Source organism: Aethalodelphis obliquidens, unplaced genomic scaffold (assembly GCF_003676395.1).
Source record: "Aethalodelphis obliquidens isolate GAN/ISIS:26980383/991018 unplaced genomic scaffold, ASM367639v1 scaffold13, whole genome shotgun sequence".
Taxonomy (NCBI): Eukaryota; Metazoa; Chordata; class Mammalia; order Artiodactyla; family Delphinidae; genus Aethalodelphis; species Aethalodelphis obliquidens.
Window position 1 is genome coordinate 22154565 of NW_020837957.1, and position 23994 is coordinate 22178558.

General features: G+C 33.6%; 1 protein-coding gene across 1 annotated transcript in view; it reads right to left on the reverse strand.

The window, feature by feature from the left end:
* COL24A1 (collagen type XXIV alpha 1 chain) overlaps positions 1 to 23994 on the reverse strand; it is a 396587-nt gene that overhangs the window by 69974 nt on the left and 302619 nt on the right. The window contains exons 38-45 of the mRNA XM_027114231.1: positions 22282 to 22335; positions 20518 to 20625; positions 14566 to 14619; positions 14258 to 14311; positions 13561 to 13617; positions 9942 to 9995; positions 3835 to 3888; positions 3671 to 3724 (exon numbers count right to left, since the gene is read on the reverse strand). Coding sequence (XP_026970032.1) covers positions 3671 to 3724; positions 3835 to 3888; positions 9942 to 9995; positions 13561 to 13617; positions 14258 to 14311; positions 14566 to 14619; positions 20518 to 20625; positions 22282 to 22335 — 489 coding nt within the window. The remainder of the gene's footprint in view (positions 1 to 3670; positions 3725 to 3834; positions 3889 to 9941; positions 9996 to 13560; positions 13618 to 14257; positions 14312 to 14565; positions 14620 to 20517; positions 20626 to 22281; positions 22336 to 23994) is intronic.

The following is a 23994-nucleotide window of genomic DNA, read 5'->3' on the forward strand; positions in this document are numbered from 1 at the left end:
GAGTTAAAGGCAATCAATTGACTAGATTTCTATCAATTAGGTTTCTACCACCAGGCAGGATGGGTACTCAGGACAGAAGTTAAGTTCCATTACAAAGAACATAAACAAAATTATACTTTTTGTATACTTGAGTTTATGGCTTAAGGTTCAGATATGCTATACATGTATGTGCATGTTTTATTCCAAACATTCAAATACAAAATAAAAACAAAAAGAGTCTCATATCACAAATCAGTTACATTTTAGGGTGACCATTATGTTGGGATTATTTCAGAACAGTTAAATACTGCTCTAAAACCTAGATACATGGGTCTATCATTGTGAAAACTAGAATGTTATTAATACTCGGATGGGCATCAGGAAGCAGCTTCCAACAGAATAACACTAAAGGAAAATTATGACTATGAAAATTATTTTTAATGTATATTTTGCTATTTGTAATGGTACAATTGTGACAAAATCTCCTTATTAAATACAAAAAGCGTAGAGTAAATAACAAAACAGTCTCTGCTGTTTTTAGATGTCAATTCAGGAAAGATTTCCTTATGACAATTATTGTCACCATAACTAAAAGGAAGTAGGCTAGTTAGAGAAACGACAGACTTGCAATGGAGGTTTAAAATACATAAAGATCAACAAAGTGTAGAAGATTGGTATTTTTTTGAATTTGTGCCTTAAAAAAAATCTTGCAGTTGGAATTGCTGGGTAGTGTTGTAACTAAATTAAGAGCCAAACATTACTCAATATTAATCCTACACAGAGATGGTCTGTTCAGTAGGAAATTAAAGATTGGGCCAAAGACAAAGAAAGTATGTTGTCATCTAAGGTGTTTGTAGATGATTAATTGAGTTGGTATCATAAAAAGGAAAAAAAAGTCACTCTTCCACCAATGCCCAGAGTTCAAATATAATAAAGCTAGAAGCATTCTATGCTATTTTCAAAATTAACTTACTCATATTATTTTATGTAAATATAAGTACCTCATAAGTCAACAGACTTCCTGTTCTCATAATAGGAAAGGCGAATGAATTTCATATTTATTCTTTAGAGTATATGTAAAATTGTGCTTTCTCTTTTGTCTGGCTAGCTTTGAAAAAATAGAACAGCCCACTTGAAATCAGATCCATTTAAAACAACGAATTCCATTCATTGGGATTGTACCACTTCATAGACTACAAGAGAAGGTAATCTAATTCTTTAGATAACAGAAAATTTTAAGTGCCATTATAGTCCAAACACTCATTTGTTTTTTATTCAAATGAAGCTGAAGGACAGTCATCACAATACTTTGTTAGTTCTAACTTTGTTAGAGAGGGTAGCTTTAAAGTACAAACACAGATTTAGAGAGTTAAGTCTTTTTTTTTTTTTTTAACCAAGAAATTTAAATTCACTAAAATCTGAAATTTTGCTTTGGGAGGAAAGTAAGATTTTGGCTTGAGTCTCTGTATTTGAAAGCCATTATGGGACAGTTCACTACATTTGCATTATAAAAGTCTCTAAAAAAATGTAGTGGTTTGCAACTGGTTTTAACTTGACTTGCTCCAACTTTTTCTTTAGAGTTTCCATAGTTTCATGTCTGAGAGACCAATTAATGAATTAGCTGGTTAAGTAAAATTAATATTTAACTTAATTTATAAAAGACTTCAAAGTAATAGAAGGCTTTTGTATAATAATGGGAGTCAGGAAATAAAGTTTCTAGTGTTGGTTCTGTTGCTAACTAGTTCTGTGATCTTAGGTAACTCATAATCCCTCTGGGACCTAAATTTCTTCGTCTGAAAAATGAGAGGGTTGTCCAAACGATTTTAAAGGGCATTTCCAAATCTAAAAAACAAATTTAAAGCTTTGCAAAAACAAGATGAGGGCAATTCCGTAGGATCCACCTGGCCATTCAAAGTGTCCCTAGTGAGTAACACATAGTCAGTGATTTTTCTTGTAGCAATCATTACTATCTGAAATTCAAAGAGGCTTTTTAATGTAACCTCGGACTGTACACCAGCATTGCCCAAAGTGGGAAAAGAACTAATTCTCGTGGATTATACAGAATTTAAACCATGGCTCCTCAAGACCTTTCAGCTCCAATACCCAGGAAGAGCTGACCATATAGGCTGGAGCTGCAGTTGTCCAGTAAGAATATTTTATTTTCGTTGGCATAATTTTAACAGATACTAAGAAACATAAAAAAAAATTTCTTCTTCCTGAGATACATCAAAAAAGGAAAAAGAAAACATTGAGAATATGAAAGTACTAATTGTAAAGGATTAGAAATTTTAGGATCAAACCTTGGGAGAGCATTTGCATCCTTAGGCACTTAATGCAAGTATAAGGAAGTCACATGAAAGTAGTAGTAGTGTTCTAGGTTCGTGGCTTTTTCCACTACTTTTTCCAATTTGGGTATTAAAAATTCTAAGCGAATGAGACAACTGTATACTTTCTTTGAATTTCTTTTTAAAATTAAGGCTTGCCTTCAATGGGATTTTTTTTTTAAATAAATTTATTTATTTATTTTTGGCTGCATTGGGTCTTTGTTGCTGTGCACAGGCTTTCTCTAGTTGTGGAGAGCGGGGGTTACTCTTCGTAGCAGTGTGCGGGTTTCTCACTGCGGTGGCTTCTCTTGTGGAGCACAGGCTCTAGGGCACACGGGCTTCAGTAGTTGTGGCACACGGGCTCAGTAGTTGTGGCTCACAGGCTTAGCTGCTCCCGGAACAGGGCTCGAACCCCTGTCCCCTGCATTGGCAGGTGGATTTTTAACCACTGTGCCACCAGGTAAGTCCCAATGGGATATTTTTATTTATTAGTCTTATTTATTAAGGAGCCTGACAGTAAGTTACTAGGTAGTTGCCAAGACTATTTAAAATGGCTTTTGTGTGAATGAAAACCTATGTAATATCCGACTCAACTCAATTGTATTACTAACTCCCACAAATGGGAAACACAAGTATGGGTGAAGGCCGCTTAACAAATTAGGAGAAACATGGTCTCAAATTCACGACTTTTTATCCATCCTCACCTAATTTATTATTAAAATACAGTACATTTTCTAAAGAATTTAATTTTAAATCAGTAGCAGGTAAAGTCAGAATGCCATGAAAAGTAGGGCAGCAATGAAGTGATGGTACAAATTACAAATCCAGTTGTTACATAAGATTGAGGCAACGTTTATTGGTATATAGGGAAAGAGGTGGCTAAATTCAACAGATTTTTAGTTCGCCTGATAACAAATAATTGACTTGTGTTATGGAAAACAAATCTTTTAAACCAATTGTGAGTCTGTGTCATATAGTTAAACTATTTCTACCCCTACCTTACTACAGCAACTAAATAGGTATGACTGCTAAAATTTTGCTCTGCAGTGCTGGTTTTAAGGCTAGTTGATATTTCTGCCTGAAACCCTAAGGAAGGACAATTAGTCTGGGACAACTCTAGGCAATTTTCTCAAAGCCAGAGTAGTCTGCTGGTGAAGGGAACTTTGGATGGCAGTCGAAACACACGAATTAATCAATAATGATGTTTTAGCACAATTACTGACAAACACCCTGTTTAGAGGCCTGTGGTGATTCTTGCTCTGAAAGAATGAATGATCATTTAAGTTACAATGAACAGCAACTCCTTGTGCCCTTGTTTTCTCAAGCCAGCAATAAGTTACAAATTGTCTTAAATGATTTCAACTTACTTCAGATCCTCTCTCTCCTTTTAGTCCTTGTTCACCCCGGTCACCTGGCTCACCCTTTAATAGGAGCCAAAACAGAAATCACATATAAAGCAGACACCAAATAAGATATGTTAACATTAATGTTTTTAAATGCCAGAATTACAAAGAATGCTTTCAAAACATACTGGGGGCCCTTGTTGTCCAGTGGCACCTCTTGGTCCTGGTATACCCATGTGACCCTATGAATAAAAAAGGTTATATTATTAGAATAAATAAAGACATGTGACTTAGAGAATAGAGTAGTATCACTTAAAGTGGTAGCAAAATGTTGCAAAATTCAATTTAAATATCATAGAGATTATGCGTCTCTCTTGGAAACAGTATAGAACATAATAGCCACTGGATATAATGATGACTGAGAAAGAGTGTAGTGTTTTGTTTTTTTTTTTCCCATATAGGTTGAATGGTGGCCCATCAAAAGATGTCTATGCCCTAATCCTCAGAAACTGTGAATGTGATCTTATTTGGAGAAAAGGCTCTTTGCAAATATCATTAAATTAAGGATCTTAGAAGGAGATTATCTTGGATTATCCATGTGGGCCCTAAAGGAGTGATGCAGCCACAAGGGAGGTTGTTAGCCACCAGAAGCTGGAAGAAGCAAGAAAGGATTCTCCCTAGAGCCTACGGTGGGAGCACAGCCCTGCTGATATCTTGCTTTTGGATTTCTGGCCTCCACAACCGTGAGAGAATAAATTTCTGTTGTTTTAAGCCACCTGGTCTATGGTAATTTGTTATGACAGGCTCAGGAAACTAATAGAGCACATAACGAATGAATAAAGAGTTTGAGAACAAATTTCTTTTATCAACCCTTTTCCAGTGTACTATGGTCTCCATTTTTACAAACTAAGGTCACAGCCATTTAGATAGTAGATTTACTGGGCTTAAGACTGGTAGTCGTTACTGCATATGCCAAGACATCAAGTGATTCTGACTTCGGAGATCTGTCATCACCCCAGTTCTCCTAGGAAGGAATGCTGGTCTACCACATTTTTATACCTTTCAAGGGTGTAAACAGAAACTAGCAACAAACTAGGGGCATGTCAGGTGAGAGTTATGTAGGAAGAATTCCACACGTAATCTCTTTTATCCCCTTCCCTACTGTCCTCTTCACTTCAGATTCCTTTCTTCCTGTGTATTACAGAAAGAATGCCATAGGAAGGACAGTTATTAGGTTCATCTCCTTTTTCTGGGCTAGGAGAAGAAGGGATTACATACTTAACGCTAACAATATTTATTCTCACAGAAAGATCAGTTGAAGCCTTCTTTGTTTGCATTCTGTGAGGCAAATGTTCATGGTTTTAAGATTCAACTTCCTGATAAAGTAAATGAATCCTGTTTAAGGGAGAGAACAGTTGCAAGACAAAAAGGTTATTTTGGAAAGCTTTCTATATAGCACACAGCCATAACTAAAGAGAGGACGATTACTACACATGACCTTTACCAACAGAACATGAACAGAGTCAGCAAAAGTAACAGAATCAGGTCAATCAAGAGGGAGCTTTGTTCAAGTAAATATGATTATTGTAGGTCACTTATTAACCCAGCTCAGGAGAGAAGCAATTGGTGAAAAGCTGGGGTTACAAAGTGAAGTGAGAGTAAGCATACTGAGTAAACTACAAAACTTAAAACCATCATGGCCTATTATGGTTTTGCCACCACTCTATCTGTAGTTTTACAGAGACCTTTTTAGAATGATCGTAGAATAGCCAACTGCCTCTCTTGGCTTTGTGATGTTTGGATACAAATCTTACGAAAATCAAACTTGTTTTCTAGGAGCTTCACTATAATTCCTTTGATCCTTTCCACCCCAATAAAAATTGACAGACTGTTTTTCTGCAGTGGTAAAAATTATAAATATTAGGTCTTTTATAATATTATTATAAAGCTATGTGGGCAAGATTACAGGAAGTGACTGATTTTTCCTGATGATATTAGTGGTGAGATGAGTTGGATGGCCAAGGGGTGCTTGGAGAGGATTTTATATGGGAAGTGATAATAAGCTGAAGTTTAAAGGATGAGTGTTCCAGGCAGTAAAGTAAAAGGAAGGCGTTCTGCAGAGGAAACAGCATAGGAGAATAAATGGAGGTTGATCTAACACAACATGTTAAGTGGAGAATGGATTTGAGAGGGCTATGACTGGGGATAGGGAGTCTAGTTAGTAAGCTACTAAAATAATTCAGGCAAAAAACGATGAAAACCTAAACTAATGTAGGGCAAAGTGGATAGACTCCAGAGGTATTTAAGAGGTCAAATGAAGTGGCCAATTGAAGTTGAGAAATGAGAGGATAGAGAAAGGAGAGAAAGAGGAGGGAGAGGAGGGAGGAAAGAGAAAGCAAGAGAGACAGAGGGAGATAGAAAGAGGGAAGATTCATTTACTAGACATCCGGATGTCTGGTGGTACTATTCACTGAACTAAGGACATAAAAAGAGGAGGATCAGATTTGGACAGCATGATGATACTATGGTTTGGGACATGCTGTGTTTTCTGTGATGATGTCCAATAGCTATTTGGATATGTATGTCTGATGCTAAGGAATGAAGGCCAAGTGAGGATTTAGTTGTTATTTTATTGTATGCAAAAAATTCTATGACCTTTGCCAAACCAAAGTAAAAAGGAGTTTAAGACAGTACATAACTTATTCAGTGTATTTCTAGGGCTTTAGCTCAGTACATAATTTATTCAGTGTATTTCTAGGGTTGGCTCACATTAGTTTAGCCTGACTTAATCTGTGTGTTTCTGCTCATACCTTTAAAAAGTGAATGTTGACATTATAGTATTCTTATTCATACCATGTCCTCTGACTCTCTCTCAAGCCTCAAGTGAATTTATCTTGACCTATGTGATGTATAGTTTTCTGGATGACAGCGATTTCACTATATCTGCTTTTATACTGATTAAATATTCTTATCTTGTGTATGTGATGTCCATGGAGTCAGGGACTGTGTCTTGGGTGCCCCGTGTTACATTCATAGCTCCCAATCCATAGTAGATACTAAAATATATGCTGAAGGGACCAGAGATTTAATTATATGTAACACATAAAATGTGTCATATACAATGATGCCTAATAATGATTTACTGATGATAATGAGCAAGACACTTTTGTGATTTTCACTTTCTTCAAGAGGAAAAAAGAACACAGGATGGTGGGAAGGATTACAAAATGTCTTTCAATTGTTCATAGCCAAATGGGAACAAAATTTTCATTACCCGTTCCATTTTTTTTTTTTCTGCAAGAGGATAATCATTCACCACAAGAGTTTCACCACAACGGTAAGAACATTTGTGAACATAAAAGTGTTTTTAAAAGCTTGGTGATTATTCAACCATAAAAAGGAATGAAGAATTGATACATTCTACAACATAGATGAACCTTCAAAACATTATGTAAAGTGAAAGAAGCCAGACACAAAAGGTTATACATTGTATGATTCCATTTATATGAAATATACAGAATAGGTAAATCAATAGAGATAGAAAGAAGAGTAGAGGTTGTCAGAGGTTGGGAGAAGGAAAGTAACTTTAATGGGCATGGGGCTTCCTCTTCAGGGTGATGAAAATGTTCTGGAATTAGGCAGTGTGTGATGGTTGTACAATATTGCCAATATACAACACTAAGTGTCTCTGAATTGTACAATTTAAAATGGTTAAAATGGTAAATTTTATGTTATGTGCATTTTAGCACAATTAAAAAAAGATTGACAATAATTCTGACCATCAGTTTACTAGAGTGAAATGATAGTGTCTACAATGCCCATATAGAAAAGCAAACATTTAACAATATCACCTAAAGCTACAACAGAATAATCTAACTCTAAATAAAGCATGGTTCCCCTGTATGAATCAAACTTGTGCTTGGAAAAACACGGAAGGGGACAAGTGTAGGTATTTTGTGACTTTGAGATGTCTAAGCAATAAAGTTACTGTGATTGTCTGGCACTAAATGGCTTTTTAAAATAGATCTATCAACAAATGATAAAATGACTCCTAAAGCCTAAGGAATAGGATGGAATAAGACAGAAAGGAAAATGTGGCTCACACTAGCTCATGAAACATCCACAATTGAAGACTTAGTCAGGACTATTTATGGAATGAAGAAGGAAAAACAGATTCCATAACGAGCCTAGGGAAAAGTTTTCCTCTGATGAAGGATTTCTGAAGAATGTATGACTATCTAGAAAAATGGCGGCAGGATTTTTCTTTTCCTAACCAGGTGAAGAGATTCTTTTCTTCTCCCAATAGAATAGTTAATTGTTTGTTTGCCAATAGATTCGCTGATGTAGCTACTGACTGTAGTTGGTAGAGGCCAAAAGAAGATATTATTAGAACCTGATTTTCCTGAGACTGTGTGGAGAAGTTATGCACAGAAAAAGTTAAAGAAGTTTAAGAAACTTCTCAAATTATGCTGGAAGCAGTGGGTTGGTTTCTCAACCCCAAGAAAAGCTAATTTCAAGTAAATCTATTTGGATTCCTTGCATTAGGAAACACTGTAGATACAAATGTTATGTAAATTGGAGACAGTACATATAAAACCTTCTTAAAAATGTTCCTCTGAAAATAGAAAAAAATATAAGATGGCCATACCCAGAATTTCACAAACATTTAGAACCACCTTCAACATTTGTTTCAAAGAGAGTTTTGGGAAGTGAAAGTTGATTTTTCAGATTTCAGGCCTGAGATAAATCAGTGTATTAATGATAATTATCTACCTACCAGCTTGTCCCTTCAATCTGGCAACCTAAGTCTTCATTGCAGACATGATCACAGAAATTTTACATAGAAAGGTATATGTTGGATCAAATAACCCATCAATTCATTGTTAAAAATGAATTATGTTTACATACATATTATGTACAGGGCTCAAAACAAGACACTGTACAAGAAGGAAAAAAGTCATATTCAGGACTTGCCTGGTGGCACAGTGGTTTAGAATCTGCCTGCCAATGCAGGGGACACGGGTTCGAGCCCTGGTTCGGGAAGATCCCACATGCTGTGGAGCAACTAAGCCCGTGTGCCACAACTACTGAGCCTGCACTCTAGAGCCCGGGAGCCACAACTACTGAGCCTGAGCGCCTAGAGCTCCTGCTCTGCAACAAGAGAAGCCATGGCAATGAGAAGCCCGTGCACCGCAATGAAGAGTAGCCCCCGCTCGCTGCAACTAGAGAAAGCCCGCGCACAGCAACGAAGACCCAATGCAGCCAAAAATAAAGTAAATTAATTAATTAATTTTTAAAAAGTCATATTCAAATTGAGAATCTAAGATATCTTCACATTAAAAATAATTAGCAAAAACTATAGTAGCAGAAGATTGTAAAATATTTGTACCGAACGACTTCCATCAACAATAAATACTATAGGACTACAGAAGAGGAAAAGATTGCTGTTAGTGTAGACAGGGGAAAAGGGAGTTTGAATTAGATTATAAAGGACAGACAGGATTTATGTAAGTAAAGATTAGATAATTTTTTGAGCAGGCAGAGAATGTTGTGAGTGAAAGAATAAGACAAGAACTATAGGGAGAGAGTTAGCAAATGACCATTTTGTTTAGCATATGACATTATAAACAGAAAGGGACGAGATATAGGGCAGGAATACAGAATACGCTCAACACAAGTATGCTAATAAATAATGACACTGAATAAATTCTATACATAGCCTAATATAATTTGAGCTGATAAAGCTGGTCTCTTAAAATTCTTCTAAGAATCGAAGAGGATAAGAATTGACATAAGAATATAATGGCATTTATCCATCCATTTGACAACTCTTTTAATGAATTTCTATTATATACCAGGAACTCTGTGTTCTAGAAACTGGGGATATAATGATGAAAAAGACAAGAGTCTTATTCTCATGGATATTATGTTTTGTTGGGGGAATATAGATGATAAAAAACCCCAAGTGTATAAAAAGGTGGTAAGATAGCATTAAATGTCATAAAGTAAATAGAGTAATGAGATATAAAGTGACAGACAGAAAGGACAGTTAGAGAAGGCCTCTCAGAAAGTAACATTTTGGTTGAGAGCTGAATGATGAGAAGAAGCAGCAGTGGAAGGAGATGATGGTAATTTTAGAAAGAAGGAACAGAAAATACAAAGAGCTTCTTCTGGGATCCAAAACATAAGACATTACTAATTATCTCAATGATGCTTATTTTCATTTGCAACTGAGCAGAACCACAGAGAACCCTATTCAAATTTAGAAGCAAGGTGTGAAATTTACAGTAATTACCTTATATCCCTCTGCTCCAGGCTCTCCTCTCTCTCCTTGTTCCCCCATGGGACCCTACAGAGATCACAGGCAAAAACAATCAATGGGTCTAAGTATTTGTGAATGCAGATGATACAGTTAATGTGGAATATTTTTTCCCTAAAAATATGAAACCAAATGTACAACAGTTTGTTTAGTTCCACTAAATAATTTCAAAGGATTGTATTTTAGTGACACCAAGAACTTCATAAGCACTGAATTATTTAAAGAGAATCTCATAATGATTCTACTAGAAAAAATATTGAAAAAATGAAGTCCAAACAATGTGAATTTTCAGATGAGTAAAGTATGTTATATAAGATATCAAAATAACTTGCATTTTTACTTAATGTTAAAATGATTGAAAAAAATTTAAGCAGGACCAGTCACTTAATTAATTCCATTAATTAGAAAATATTATCTTTAATCATCTTTTAAAAAGTATCTAATAGCTAATACTACTTTACCATTCTTCATTAGAAATTATATTATTTATTCTTTACTCTGTGAAATTCTAATTATTAAGGTATAAATTAACCTAAAAGAAATTACATTTATTCATTTTAATCCTTAAGGCAAAAACTAATAAACTTCTACTTTTAACTTTTTCTAAACATTCCTAATATAAAATCTTTGATATGATAAGATGTTCAAATTATCTACTCTAAAATGTGCTTGAAAAATCAATTATCACATATTAGGACCTACTGTTTGAAAAGAAACTTAAACTGAAATTATTAGCAAAATCCTAAAATTTATTATGGACCATTAATGGATAAATTTTAACTTACTCCTGTGTGGATAAAGATATTAGACATAATGTAAAGACAATAACCTCTGACTCTGCTTTAATTATTTAGAATATTCTTGGATTAATTTCCACACCTACTAGATAAAATGACCATTGTTATACTAGACTTTTAATACATTTATTATATTTCAGTGACATTCTTTGACCCTGGAATACAGGAATCTGGGGAAAACAAGCACTACTATGCTTCACTTGCCCACATTTTACCATTTACTTAAAAAAAATAAAAATTTACTGGAGTATAGTTGATTTACAATGTTGCGTTAATTTCTGCTGTACAGCAAAGTGACTCAGTTATACATATACATATATCCACTCTTTTTTAGATTCTTTTCTCATATAGGTCATTACAGAGTATTGAGAAAAGTTCCCTGTGCTGTACAGTCCTTATTAGTTATATCTGTTTTATATACAGTGGTGTGTACATGTCAATCTCAGTCTCCCAATTTATCTGCCCCCCCTCTCCCTGCTTTCCCCCCTGGTAATCATAAGTTTGTTTTCTACATCTGTGACTCTATTTCTGTTTTGTAAATAAGTTCATTTGTATCATTTTTTTTTAGATTCCACATATAAGTGATATCATATATTTGTCTTTATCTGAATTACTTCACTCAGTATGACAATCTCTAGGTCCATTCATGTTGCTGCAAATGGCATTATTTCATTCTGTTTTATGGCTGAGTTAATATTCCATTGTATATTTCTGCACAATTTCCATATTTTTGTCTCTCAGAGGTTTAGAGAGACTAGAATACATTTGATAAAGAATTTAAAAAGTATCATTCCATCTCTTAATGATTTATTTCCTAAATTTACATAAGTTTTGGGGTAACTTGGAATTCTTTTTCTTCAACTGAGGTATACTTGATATACAATATTATGTAAGTTTCAGGTGTACAACATAGTGATTCACAATTTTTAAAGGTTATATTCCATTTATAGTAATTATAAAATTGGCTATATTCCCTGTGTCATACAATATATCCTTGTAGCTTATTTATTTTTACATGGCAGTTTGTACCTTTTAATCCCCTAAACCTATCTTGCCTCTCCCCACTCCTCCCTCCTCACTGGTAACCCCTAGTTTGCTCTTTATATCTGTGAGTCTGCTTCTTTTTTGTTGTATTCTATTCACTATTTTGTTTCATTTTTAGATTCTACATATAAGTGATGTCATAGAGCATTTGTCTTTCTCTGTCTGATTTATTTCACTTAGCACAATAATCTCCACATACTACATATATACACACATACACTATATATATACACACACACATGCTACATCTTCTTTATCAGTTCATCTGTTGATGGACACTTAGGTCGCTTTTATTATCTTGGTAATTGTAAACATTGCTGCTATGGACATTGGGGTGCACATATCTTTTCTGATTAGAGTTTCTATTTTTTTTCCGGATATATACCCAGGAATGGAATTGCTGGCTCATATGGTAGTGCTATTTTTAGTTTTTTGAGAAACCACCATACTGTTTGCACAGTGGCTGCACCAATTTACATTCCCATCAACAGTGCACAAGGTTCCCTTTTCTCCACATCCTCACCAACATTTGTAATTTGTGGTCTTTTTGATGATAGCCATTCTGACAGGTGTGAGGTGATATCTCATTGTGGTTTTGATTTGCATTTCCCTGATGATTAGTGATGTTGAGCAACATTTCATGTGCCTGTTGGCCACCTGTATGTCTTCTTTGGAAAAATGTCTATTCAGGTCTTCTGCTCATTTTTTAATTGGGTTGTTTGTTTTTTTGCTGTTGAGTTATATGAAATGCTTATATATTTTGGATATTAGCCCCTTATTGGTTATATTATTTGAAAGTATTTTCTTTATTCAGAAGGTGTCTTTTCATTTTGTTGATCATTTCTGATAAAGAATTTTATATATTCTTATTAGATGAGTTTGCCTCTATATGAGTTGGCTTGATTTTATCAGAAAAACTCTAGAATCTTTCCTGTTTCTAAAACAAAGTATACCTTTCAACCATCTCCAAAGAGTCAGATCAAAATATCAGGAGCGACTATATATTTTGAATTCTTCTGTTTTAGGATTCTTTTATCCTATATTATATCATGTGAAATATGGAAAATTTAACCAATTATATTTATTTCTGTGAACTAGGCATTTTTGTTTTACCCATTTAATTTACATATAGCCTTTAAGATTGTTTTAATCAAACATGAACAGAGACAGTTATTCAGATAATCAAAGATAAAATAGCTACTTTAAAAAAATCATGGTTACAGCTAGTCTTTACAATGTTTATTAGAAGACTATAGACTGATAATCTTTAAAGAACAGTGGCTCTAATAACCGGTTAGATGAGTTTTGAAATCATTTGGTAACTGTGTATAAACTACTATAGGAAAGGATACAGATCAGATTTTTAAAAATCCGTTAGAAATAAATCTGAATTTGATGTATAAAGAAGTATCTGCCCTAAATGTCTAGAGTATGTGATTTTTTGATAATCTCTGTAAAAAAGTTGTTATCATGCATTTAATGCCGCAAATTAGATTTGGAAAGTTACTGTTTTAAACTTCTATACTATGCTAAGGCTCTTGACCTGAATATAAAGTTTTTATATTTAGATAATAAAATTGATTATATATTTAGATTATAAAATTGCAGATTACTGCAAATAGTGCTCTTGTATAAAACCATGTTATAAAAGTAACTAAATAAAACTCCTTGAAAAGATGTAATTGGTGTTGTGAATCTATTGTAGTAACTGTGTTTTATCTTAAAACATCAAAATAATTTTAGGAAAAACCTACTGGTTCACCTCGAGGCCCAGGTGGTCCTAGGACTGTGTTATCTTCTCCTGGATAACCCTATGATGAAGATGATTTATAAACAAAACTAAATTAATAAAATAAACTTTGAAATACGAAGCCTATTATTTCCTAATATGTTATAAAATATGCAATCTGGTTTTATCTTTTTTAAATGAAGAACTTTTATCTACAAAACTTAGCACATGATAATTTATACACGGTTGTAATTCATACATGGTTCTCTTTGGAAGTGTCATTCTGCTTTAATTACATAAAAAGCACTTTACTAATTTTCTCAAAGTGTCTGCTTTCCAATGATACTACAAACCAAGAAGAGTACTGCTGCAGTTATTCTTAATTCATAAAAAATTTTACTATAAATGTATATAGTCATTTAATCTATAGTCTCACAATCGCTTTCAGTAATTAATATTAGTTTTACAAACTTTTACAGATTGCAAAGTACTATAACATATATCATTTCACCTCAATCTTGAAACAACCTATCAAAGACTTTTTAATAATTTGTTTAAGTTTTTGCCCCTTGATATTTATTTTTCTTCTAGAATTTATAATACTTCCCAAGTTTAAAGTGCTTTTTTTATTCTTTGAAAATGTTTCCATACATACTTTCAGAAAGAACACACGAATTCAATGTTTAATTTTATGATAAATAAGTCAATATATTCATACACACCTTTTCTCCTTTAGGTCCTGGCAACCCAGAAAGTCCTGGTTGACCTTCATGGCCCTAGCAGAAGGACAAGTAAGTAGACAGTCTCCATATCATTTGTATGTGCTCTACCTAATACCATCATGGCCACACTATTAGATATTGCACTATTCTGAAAGAAGAACAGGATTCACTCTACAGGGGCATGAGACCTCAATATGTTAGAAAGGTTTATCAGGAAATTTAATCTGAGTTTGTATATTTGGGATGACATCTTCATGGAATGTTTTTATAAAAATATACACTTCTTATTTCCAATTAGAAATGTTTACCCTATATCCTGGAATTCCTGGTTCTCCAGAAGTTCCCATCAATCCTAAATGTCCCTAAAAACAAAGTAAACGTTAGAAAGAAAACAGACAATTGTTTAAATCATTAACCTTGTATTCCTATTATTTAAAATTTAGATTTTTAAGGTATGATATTTTACCTAGTCTGAAATGGGAAAACAAAACATAATTCTCCAACTTTCATCTTATTTTACTTCTGAACCACGTAAGTTCCACAAAAATATGTTTCTTTGGTTTACTTCTGGTATGAACATCCTTAATCATATTAAGATAAATACTTTCAGTTGCCAGACTGCTGTAGGCTTCCAGCAAATTCTTGGAAATATAGTTTGTATCTGTCAAAGTTTGTGGTAAACATGCATCGCTAAATACTAGAGAGTGAATTCTGATAGTTTTTAGTATTGTTATGATAGGATCAAGAACTCTGTACTCACTGCTAGTTTCAGATGCTTTGATGAACACAGTTTCAGCTCTGCTCAAAGTTGTTAAAATAGAATTGGTTGACAACTTATGTATAATATTTACCCTATTAATTACTCTTATTATCAATATCACACAGATGAGGAAACATGTAAGTTGAAGGCAAATCTGTAAATGTTCCTAAACTACTGAAAAGATAACTCAGACAACTGAAAAAAGCAAAAATAACACTCTTAAAAATGTCCTATCTTTCATATTATCAAAGTTTCCCTATCAACTCTCCTATTTGAGTCCCAAAATAAATAGGAGATAAGGAAGTTAAGGCACAGAATAAGTATGTGACTAGCCAAATACCACACTAACCAGAAGTTCTAATCAATGTAATAAGTAAGGATAATAAATATGAGGAGATGATACGATTATTTACCTAAAGAACCCTGAGAATCATCAAAATTCATTCAAATGAATATAAAGTTTTAAAAAAAGGTATTTTACACAGCATAATTAGAAGATGTAATAGAAAAAGGATTACCTTAAAAACAACAAAATCTATAAGAAGCTAACAATGAACCTAATAAGATAGATGTTAAGAACAGAGATAAAGGAAATAACAAAACTTTAATGAAGGATATACAAGATATAAGTAAATAAAAAGACATATGGTGTTTCTACAGTGAATGATTCAATATTAAAGGAACTTGCTAAGTTGATTCTGAAGTTCACATGAAAGAGGAAAAAGATCATAGTAAGAGCCAAACTTTTCAGAAATATAAATTATGAAGTATTTTCCCTAATAGATCTCAAATGATACTGTAATGATACAGTTATTTAAATGGTGTGGTACTGACCTAGGAACACACTAAAAAATCGAGAAAAGAAGTGAAAACAGACTCATTATTTAAGAGTAGCTTACAGTAAGGGTAGCATTTCAGAAAAGTGGGAAATAGATTGTTTATTAAATAGTATTGGGGCTTCCCTGGTGGCACAGTGGTTAAGAATCCACCTGCCAATGCAGGGGACATGGGTTCCAGCCCTGGTCCGGGAAGATCCCACAGGCTGTGGAACAACTAAGCCTGTGTGCCACAACTACTGAGCCTGTGTGCCACAACTACTGAAGCCCGCACACCTAGAGCCCGTGCTCTGCAGCAAGAGAAGCCACCACAATGAGAAGTCCGCGCACCACAACAAAGAGTAGCCTCCGCTCACCGCAACTAGAAAAAGCTGCGCATAGCAACGAAGGCCCAAAGCAGCCATAAATTAATAGATAAATAAATAAATAAATTTAAATAAATAGTATTGCGACAACTGGCTAAGAATTTGGGAAAAAGAAAAATTAGTCCTTTACAACTTATATCATAGCAAACAAAATAAAACAAAAACTCTGTATGCTTTAAAAGGGTTAATGGTAAAAATAAAGCTATAAAAATATTAGAAGAAGGATATGGAAGAATATTTTTATGCACTTTATGTAGGGAAGTCATTTCTAATGAACAAATAAAACCTAGAATGTAAACAAAAAGACTGACAAATTTGACTGTAATAATTAAAACCTCTGTCCAGTGAAAGATACTATAAACAATATTAAAAGATAAATGACAGAAAGGGAAATATATTTATAATATATTAGCAACACTTTAACAAAAGTATATTATCTAAATTATGTAAGGTATTATTGAAATTAAGAAAAAGATAACAACCTAATAGAAAAACATGTAAAGTGCATATGAACAGGTAATTTCTAGAGAAAAAAATACAAATTACTTAGTTGCAATCAGGAAAATTGTAAGAAAGAAAATGAGACACACTTTTTCATTTATCAGATTGGCAAACATCAAAAGGATTAATATGAAGTATTCCTGGTGGTGGGCATGTAAATTTGGTGAAACCTCTTGGGAAGGTAGTTTGGAAACGTGTCAAAATTTAAAAAGTGACTATTCTTTTTAGAGAAAATCCAAAGTAGGAGCCTACTTTGAAGACAGTACTCTTTGGATCAATTCATTCTCAAGTTTATTAAAAGTTAATTACATTATCTCAACATAATAAAGCCCACATATTACAAGCCCACAGCTAACATCATACTCAATGGTGAAAAGCTGAAAGTATTTCCTCCAAGATCAGGAACAAGACAAGGATGCCCACTCTCACCACTTTTATTATAAATCTAACTAACGAGGTAAAAGACCTGTACTCAGAAAACTATAAGACACTGAAGAAAAGAAACTGAAAACAACACAAACAGATGGGAAGATATACTGTGTTCATGGACTGGAAGAATTAATATTGTTAAAATGATCATACTACCCAAGGCAGTCTACAGATTTGATGCAATATCTATCAAAATACCAGTGGCATTCTTCACAGAACTAGAACACACAATTTAAAAATTTGTATGGAAACACAAAAGACCCCAAATAGCCAAAACTGAATTTTTTTTCAAGATTTTCAATCAGTTTCAAGATTGCTTGAGAAAGAAAAACAAGGCTGGAGGTATCACACTCCCTGATTTCAAACAATACTATACAAAGCTACAGTAATCAAAACAGTATGGTACAGGCACAAAAACAGACACATAGATCAATGGAACAAAATAGAGAGTCCAGAAATGAACCCATACTTCTATGGGCAATTAATCTATGACCAAGGACTCAAGAATACACAATGGGAAAAGACAGCCTCTTCAATAAATGGTGCTGAGAAAACTGGACAGCTACATACAAAAGAACCAAACTGGACTACTCTCACACCATGCACAAAAATACATTCATTAAAGACCTGAAGACCTGAAATGTAAATGTAAACATAAGACCTGAAGCCATAGACTTCTAGAAGAAAACATATGCAGTGTGTTCTTTAACACTGGTCTTAGTAATTTTTTTTTTTGGATATGTATCCTCAGGCAAAATAAACAAAAGCAAAAATAAACAAATAGACAATATCAAACAAAAAAGCTTTTGTGCAGCCAAGGAAACTATCAATAAAACAAAAAGGCCACCTACTGAATGGGAGAAGTAGCAAACAATAAATCTGATAGGGGGTTAATATCCAAAATATACAAAGAACTCATACAACTCAACATCAAAAAAACAAACAACCCAATTTAAAAATGGGCAGAGGATCTAAACAGACATTTTTCCAAAGAAGACATACAGATAGCCTACAGACACATGAAAAGATGCTCAACATCACTAGTCATCAGGGAAATGCAAATCAAAATCACAATGACATATCACCTCACACCTGTCAGAATGGCTATTATCAAGAAGACAACAAATAACACGTGTTGGTGAGGATGTGGAGAAAAGGGAACCCTTGTGCACTGTTGGTAGGAATATAAATTGGTGCAGCCACTATGGAAAACAGTATGGAGGCTCCTCAAAAAATTAAAATGAAAAATAGAACTACCATATAATCCAGCAATTCTACTCCCAAGTATTTATCCAAAGAAAATGAAAACACTAATTAGAAAAGATATAAGCACCTCTATGTTCACTGCAGCATTGTTTACAATAGCCAAGATATGGAAGCAACCTAAGTGCCCATCAATAGATGAATGGATAAAGAAGATATGGTAAAAATATACTATGGCATATTACTCAGCCATAAAAAGAATGAAATCGTGATATTTGTGACAACATGGATGGACCTAGAGGTAATTATGCTAAGTGAAATAAATCAAACAAGTACAGTGTGCTATAACTTATATGTAGAATCTAAAAAACAAAACAAATGACAAACAGAAAACAAAAACAGAGTTATAGATACAGAGAACAAGTAGGTGGTTGCCAGAAGGCAGGGTGATGGCAGGAGGAAAGACATAGGTAAGGGAGACTATTTTCCAGTTGCAAGATAAATGAGTCACAGTTATGAAATGTACGGTGTGGAGAATACAGTCAATAAATATGTGATATTTTTGTATGTGCAATATTGTAACTAGACATAACTAGACTTATTGTGGTGACTGTTTTGAAATGTATAGAAATATTGAACACTATGTTGTGTAAAAGGAACTACTCTAGTGTTGTAAGTCAATTATACTCCCAAAAAAAAACCCAACTCATAGAAAAAGAGATCAGATTTGTGGTTAACAGAGCTGGAGGGTAGGGGATGGGAAACGGGATGAAGACAGTCAAAAGGGACAAACTTCTAGTTCTAAGACAAATAAGTACTCAGGATATATGTACAACATGATAAACATAATTATCACTACTACATGTTATATATGAAACTTAAGAGAGTAAATCCCAAGAGTTCTCATCACAAAGAAAAATATGTATTTTTTCTATTGAATTTTATATCTGTATGAGATGATGGATATTCACTAAACGTATTGTGATAATCATTTCATGATGTATGTAAATCAAAGCATTATGCCGTACACTTTAAACTTATACGTGCTATATGTCAATTATATCTCAATAAAACCGGAAAAATATTTAAAAATCAATCACATTATATAATGTTTTTGAATGCATAAGCCAAAGATAGGAAAATATTAGTAATTAAAATAAAAGAAAGTAAGAATGACCTGGAATAGTAAGATGGCAGTAAGGAATGGAACACTTAAAATGAGCCTGAGGGAAATGTTCCTCAGACAACAGATGGATTATGCAATGCTCTCCAGAAGGCCTTGGTGAAAAGTCACTTGTGACATTCAAATGGAGATAGTGAATACATACGCATTTTGTAAATAAGTTTATGAAATAGTCAAAAGACTAAATTGGATAATCTCTTAAATATTTTGCAACTCTTCTGCTGTGACTTTCTGAACAGGTCCAAATATATTAGCAATATAATTTTGCTATTACAGGTTCAAGAGCATCATGCTACCTTGTTTCCAACATCATGTAAAATTCATACAAAAGATTAAAAATTAGTAGATGTTTTGGAGACTTATCACAGCTGGTTAGAAAAATAATCTCCAGATAAGCATGTGGAGTCCAAGCATATAAAGAAAACCCATTTTCAAGTAATTTTCAAAGCAATTTGTCAACCATGACAGCATAATTTTTTTTTTTTTTAACCTCTTTATTGGGGTATAATTGCTTTACAATGGTGTGTTAGTTTCTGCTTTATAACAAAGTGAATCAGTCATACATAAACATATGTTCCCATATGTCTTCCCTGTTGCGTCTCCCTCCCTCCCACCCTCCCCATCCCACCCCTCCAGGCTATGACAGCATAATTTTATACAGATATTAAATCCTGATTTCAAGTACAAGGCATATATACTTTCCTACTTAGGAGTTATAATCTGATTTTTTTAAAACCTTATTTCATATTTTATTTCCATTTTGAGAATTTTTTCCCCCTTTCCTCTTTCATGTCCAGAAACCACTAAGCCATTTAAGTACTGCGGAATGCTTACAATTCTCCACATCCCATGGAGGTAGATTATTTTCAATGGAACTATTGCTTTCTCTGTAAAATTAATCAAGGGACAGAGCCTTTAGGACACGGATACATTTCTTTTCCACCCACAGTGAACTCAGTTCTGGAGACAAATCAAATACTGACCACAGCACCTCTAGTTCCTCTGGCACCTTTAGGACCACTTTCCCCAATTTGTCCAGGAGCACCTCTGCTTCCAATTTCTCCTGTGGGCCCCATTTGTCCTTTATCACCCTGTGGATGCCATTAGTAAGAGAGAAAAGTAAGAAAAAAACAAACTTATACTCAGATTAATTAACTATATCATATACCTGAATGGCTCCAGAGGATATTCTGTAAGCAAAATTCTATAAATAGTAACTTTGCTTTAACTTAATAGTACTACAGACCACCACTGACAATAATAACATACCATCGCTACCTAGCTTACCTTAAAGATATAATTAAAAGTAATTTTGGAAAAAAGAATATTAAAAATTTTGGCCAAACAAGCAGGGAAGATATGGTGCTCATGTTGAGTTACAAATAAACCAAGTTTATTATTTTGAAATTTGTTTTGCATTTATGTACGAATGCATGCATGCATGTATTTATTCCTGACCTGAGAAAACACAGGCCCTATGAGAAACCTGTTTCTACAGAGAATTTCAATGCCCCAAAGATCTGTCTAATGCAAAAAGGCTCTAGTGTGCAGTTCTGTATACTCAGTATCATCACTTACTTGGCTGGAGTTTGTGTTTAAAAATCTGTAACGTTTTTGTATGATTTTACATCCTTCTGAAAACTAGATACCTTCTGTTTTCCAATAGGCTAACTAATCATTCTCTAATACCAAAGTACAGCAGCTTTTAAACATTAAATGTTATAATTCATTTTCTGCATGTTGGAACCAACCTGTTCTATTATTGATAATCAAGTAGATACAAAGAAAAATTAAACAGTGATCACAGTCAGGAAATTTTTGGTTATTCATAATAATTCACAGGCTTTCCCAAATACACAGGCTGTTGTAAGGACCTGCACTGTCCTTCTTGTAAAATCATTTAGACATAACATTATGTTTGATGAAAAGACACTTCAATATTGGGCTTATTTTCATGGGTAAGAATGGCAACTAAAATTTACCTCATTCACTTTTATCTTTTATTATCTTATACTGCCCCCAAATTATGAAAAAGATGGACTAGGTGCATATTCACAGAAATGACAGATCTGATTTTGGGAACTAGAATATGGTGTAATTTGTAGTTAATTATAGTAAATATATTCAAAACTGTTGTAGTACAATGTGAAAATCATTTTTATGTCTCCCCAATACTTGAACAAATTATTGACTCTATCCAAGGATGAATTATTCATTATATTGTGCTAAATTCTACAAAGGCATCACGTTTTCTTAGTAAAATATAAAGGAAGCAAATAAAACATATTGTTTTGTGTTTCTTAGTTAATGTATAGGAAAGATAAAATCAATCATTAACCTTTTCAATTTGGAAAAGTACAATTAAAACAAACCCAAAAACAATTCTAATATTTCTCTCCCCTAAATATTTTACTAATGTTGTTACTAAATAGCACAAATGGTATATAGTATTTTTCTTTTCTCTCTTTTCCTGTCCATGGTCTACTAAGGTAAACAGGAGAAGAAAAGGCAAAGATCTTTTCAGAAACTACAAAGTAGAAAATTTGACTTCAGATAATAAGTAATAAGGTAATAAGTACTCCTAAGTGGAATTAAATATTAATTTATACAAATGTGCCTTTTAAGCCAAATTTATCGTTCTTTATTGTTTTACCTCCAGTGCAAATAAAAACACCACAGTATGCTATGGAGCTCTGGGCACGTCAGAAGAAAGAAAACCAGCATAAAAAGACGTAAAAAAAAATTACCTTCTTCCCTGGACGACCTCTTTGTCCTGGCAGTCCCACTGTTCCTTCAGGTCCCTGAATATCGAGTATGAAAAAGGAAATACATTGTTAAAGATAGGACTAGAAAGAATGTTTAAATACTTATATCACATAATCACTGAATTGAACACTAAGTAAAAACAAGGGTTACTTCTTAACAATATTATGTTTGTATAATTATTTTGAAAGAGGTCATGATGATTTAGAAGCCCAGCTGTTACTAGTGAGTAAAGTTCACATAAACAAACTGGCCAAGATAGACCAAATTAAACTGTTCTTAACTACAGAGGGAAAACAACTTGGTTTTAGTACACCCACTGAATTAACGATAAGGTAATTAAAGTTAATTTCAGCAGTTCTATGAGCTAGTATGGGTTCAACATCTTGTTGAATGTATAATACTATAACATATATCTAACATACTGTCAAAGAGAATCTTAAAACCTCAATGAAGTGTAAGATTAAGCAAATATCATTTGATCTGTGGAAAAAAAAGGAGAGAGGGGAAATACATGGAGAGAAAAGAGACAGTCATATCAAACTGTTTAAAACAATATTTTCACTTCAATCTGTATTTTGTTTAGACAAAAGTAGACTAAAAGTTTTCAATAAACACTTTATTAAAGTAAGAAGTGGCTAAAATATTTTAAATGTCATGTGAATTTGCAGGTCAACAATGGTTAGGCTTAAATGAGATCCATAGTAAGCCAGACTGCAAGTTCTAAAATAGCTAATAATTAATCATAGCATTCCTTGCATTAGTTGGAAATGAAAATGGAAATTTCAAATTTGCGTCCCAAAGCTTGGAAAACTGCAAAAATGATGCAGACAAGAAATAAATTGTGGTTTACCACTGTGCTGCGGAGGCTCTTGATAAATATTTGTTGAACGAATAAACAGATACCTAAGGAAATGAGTCATGCCCTGTGCTCCTGAGCAAATGTTCTTCTAGCTTCAGAAAGTCCGCTGAATTTAGAGGCCAAAGTGGTTAAGTTCTACTGCTGTAGTTCTAGCTGCATCCAGAGGTTGAAATGATAGTTGCACTAACATGAGACTTCTTTGTGATTAACGTGGACTTTTTAAGAGAGGCTGATTAACATTCATAGAGGTTAACGATATGAGCATTTAAGTCAGACAGCTGTACTTTCATGTTCTGGCTCTGTCACCTAACGGCTATATGACCATAAGTAGACTATTTGACTTCTAAAGTCCTCAGTTTCCTGTTATATAGCAGGGATATATTAATACTTCTTCAAAGGGTTACTAAGATTGAATGAGATAATGCATTCAAAGCTTAGAAAGGAATAGACTTATACTGAACAGCTCAATAAATGTCAGTTCTCACTAATTTCTGTTGTCTTTTTAAAGTGCATTATGTAATATTTAAATATATATAAATATATATAGAAGATATTAAAAGGTATAATGAGCACCCATGTACCTACCACCCACTTTAAGAAACAGAAGCTACACACACACACACACACACACACACACATACATACAACTGTTAGCAGACACATCACCTTCCCCCCTCACTCAGGTGCAACAATTGTCCTCAATTTGATTATCATTCACATGCATTTCTTTATACTTTCACTCCATTTGTATATATTCCCAAATATTATATGGTTATTTTGCATCTTTTCAAACTTTCAATAAGCTGTATCATACTTTATATATTCTTTTGAAATT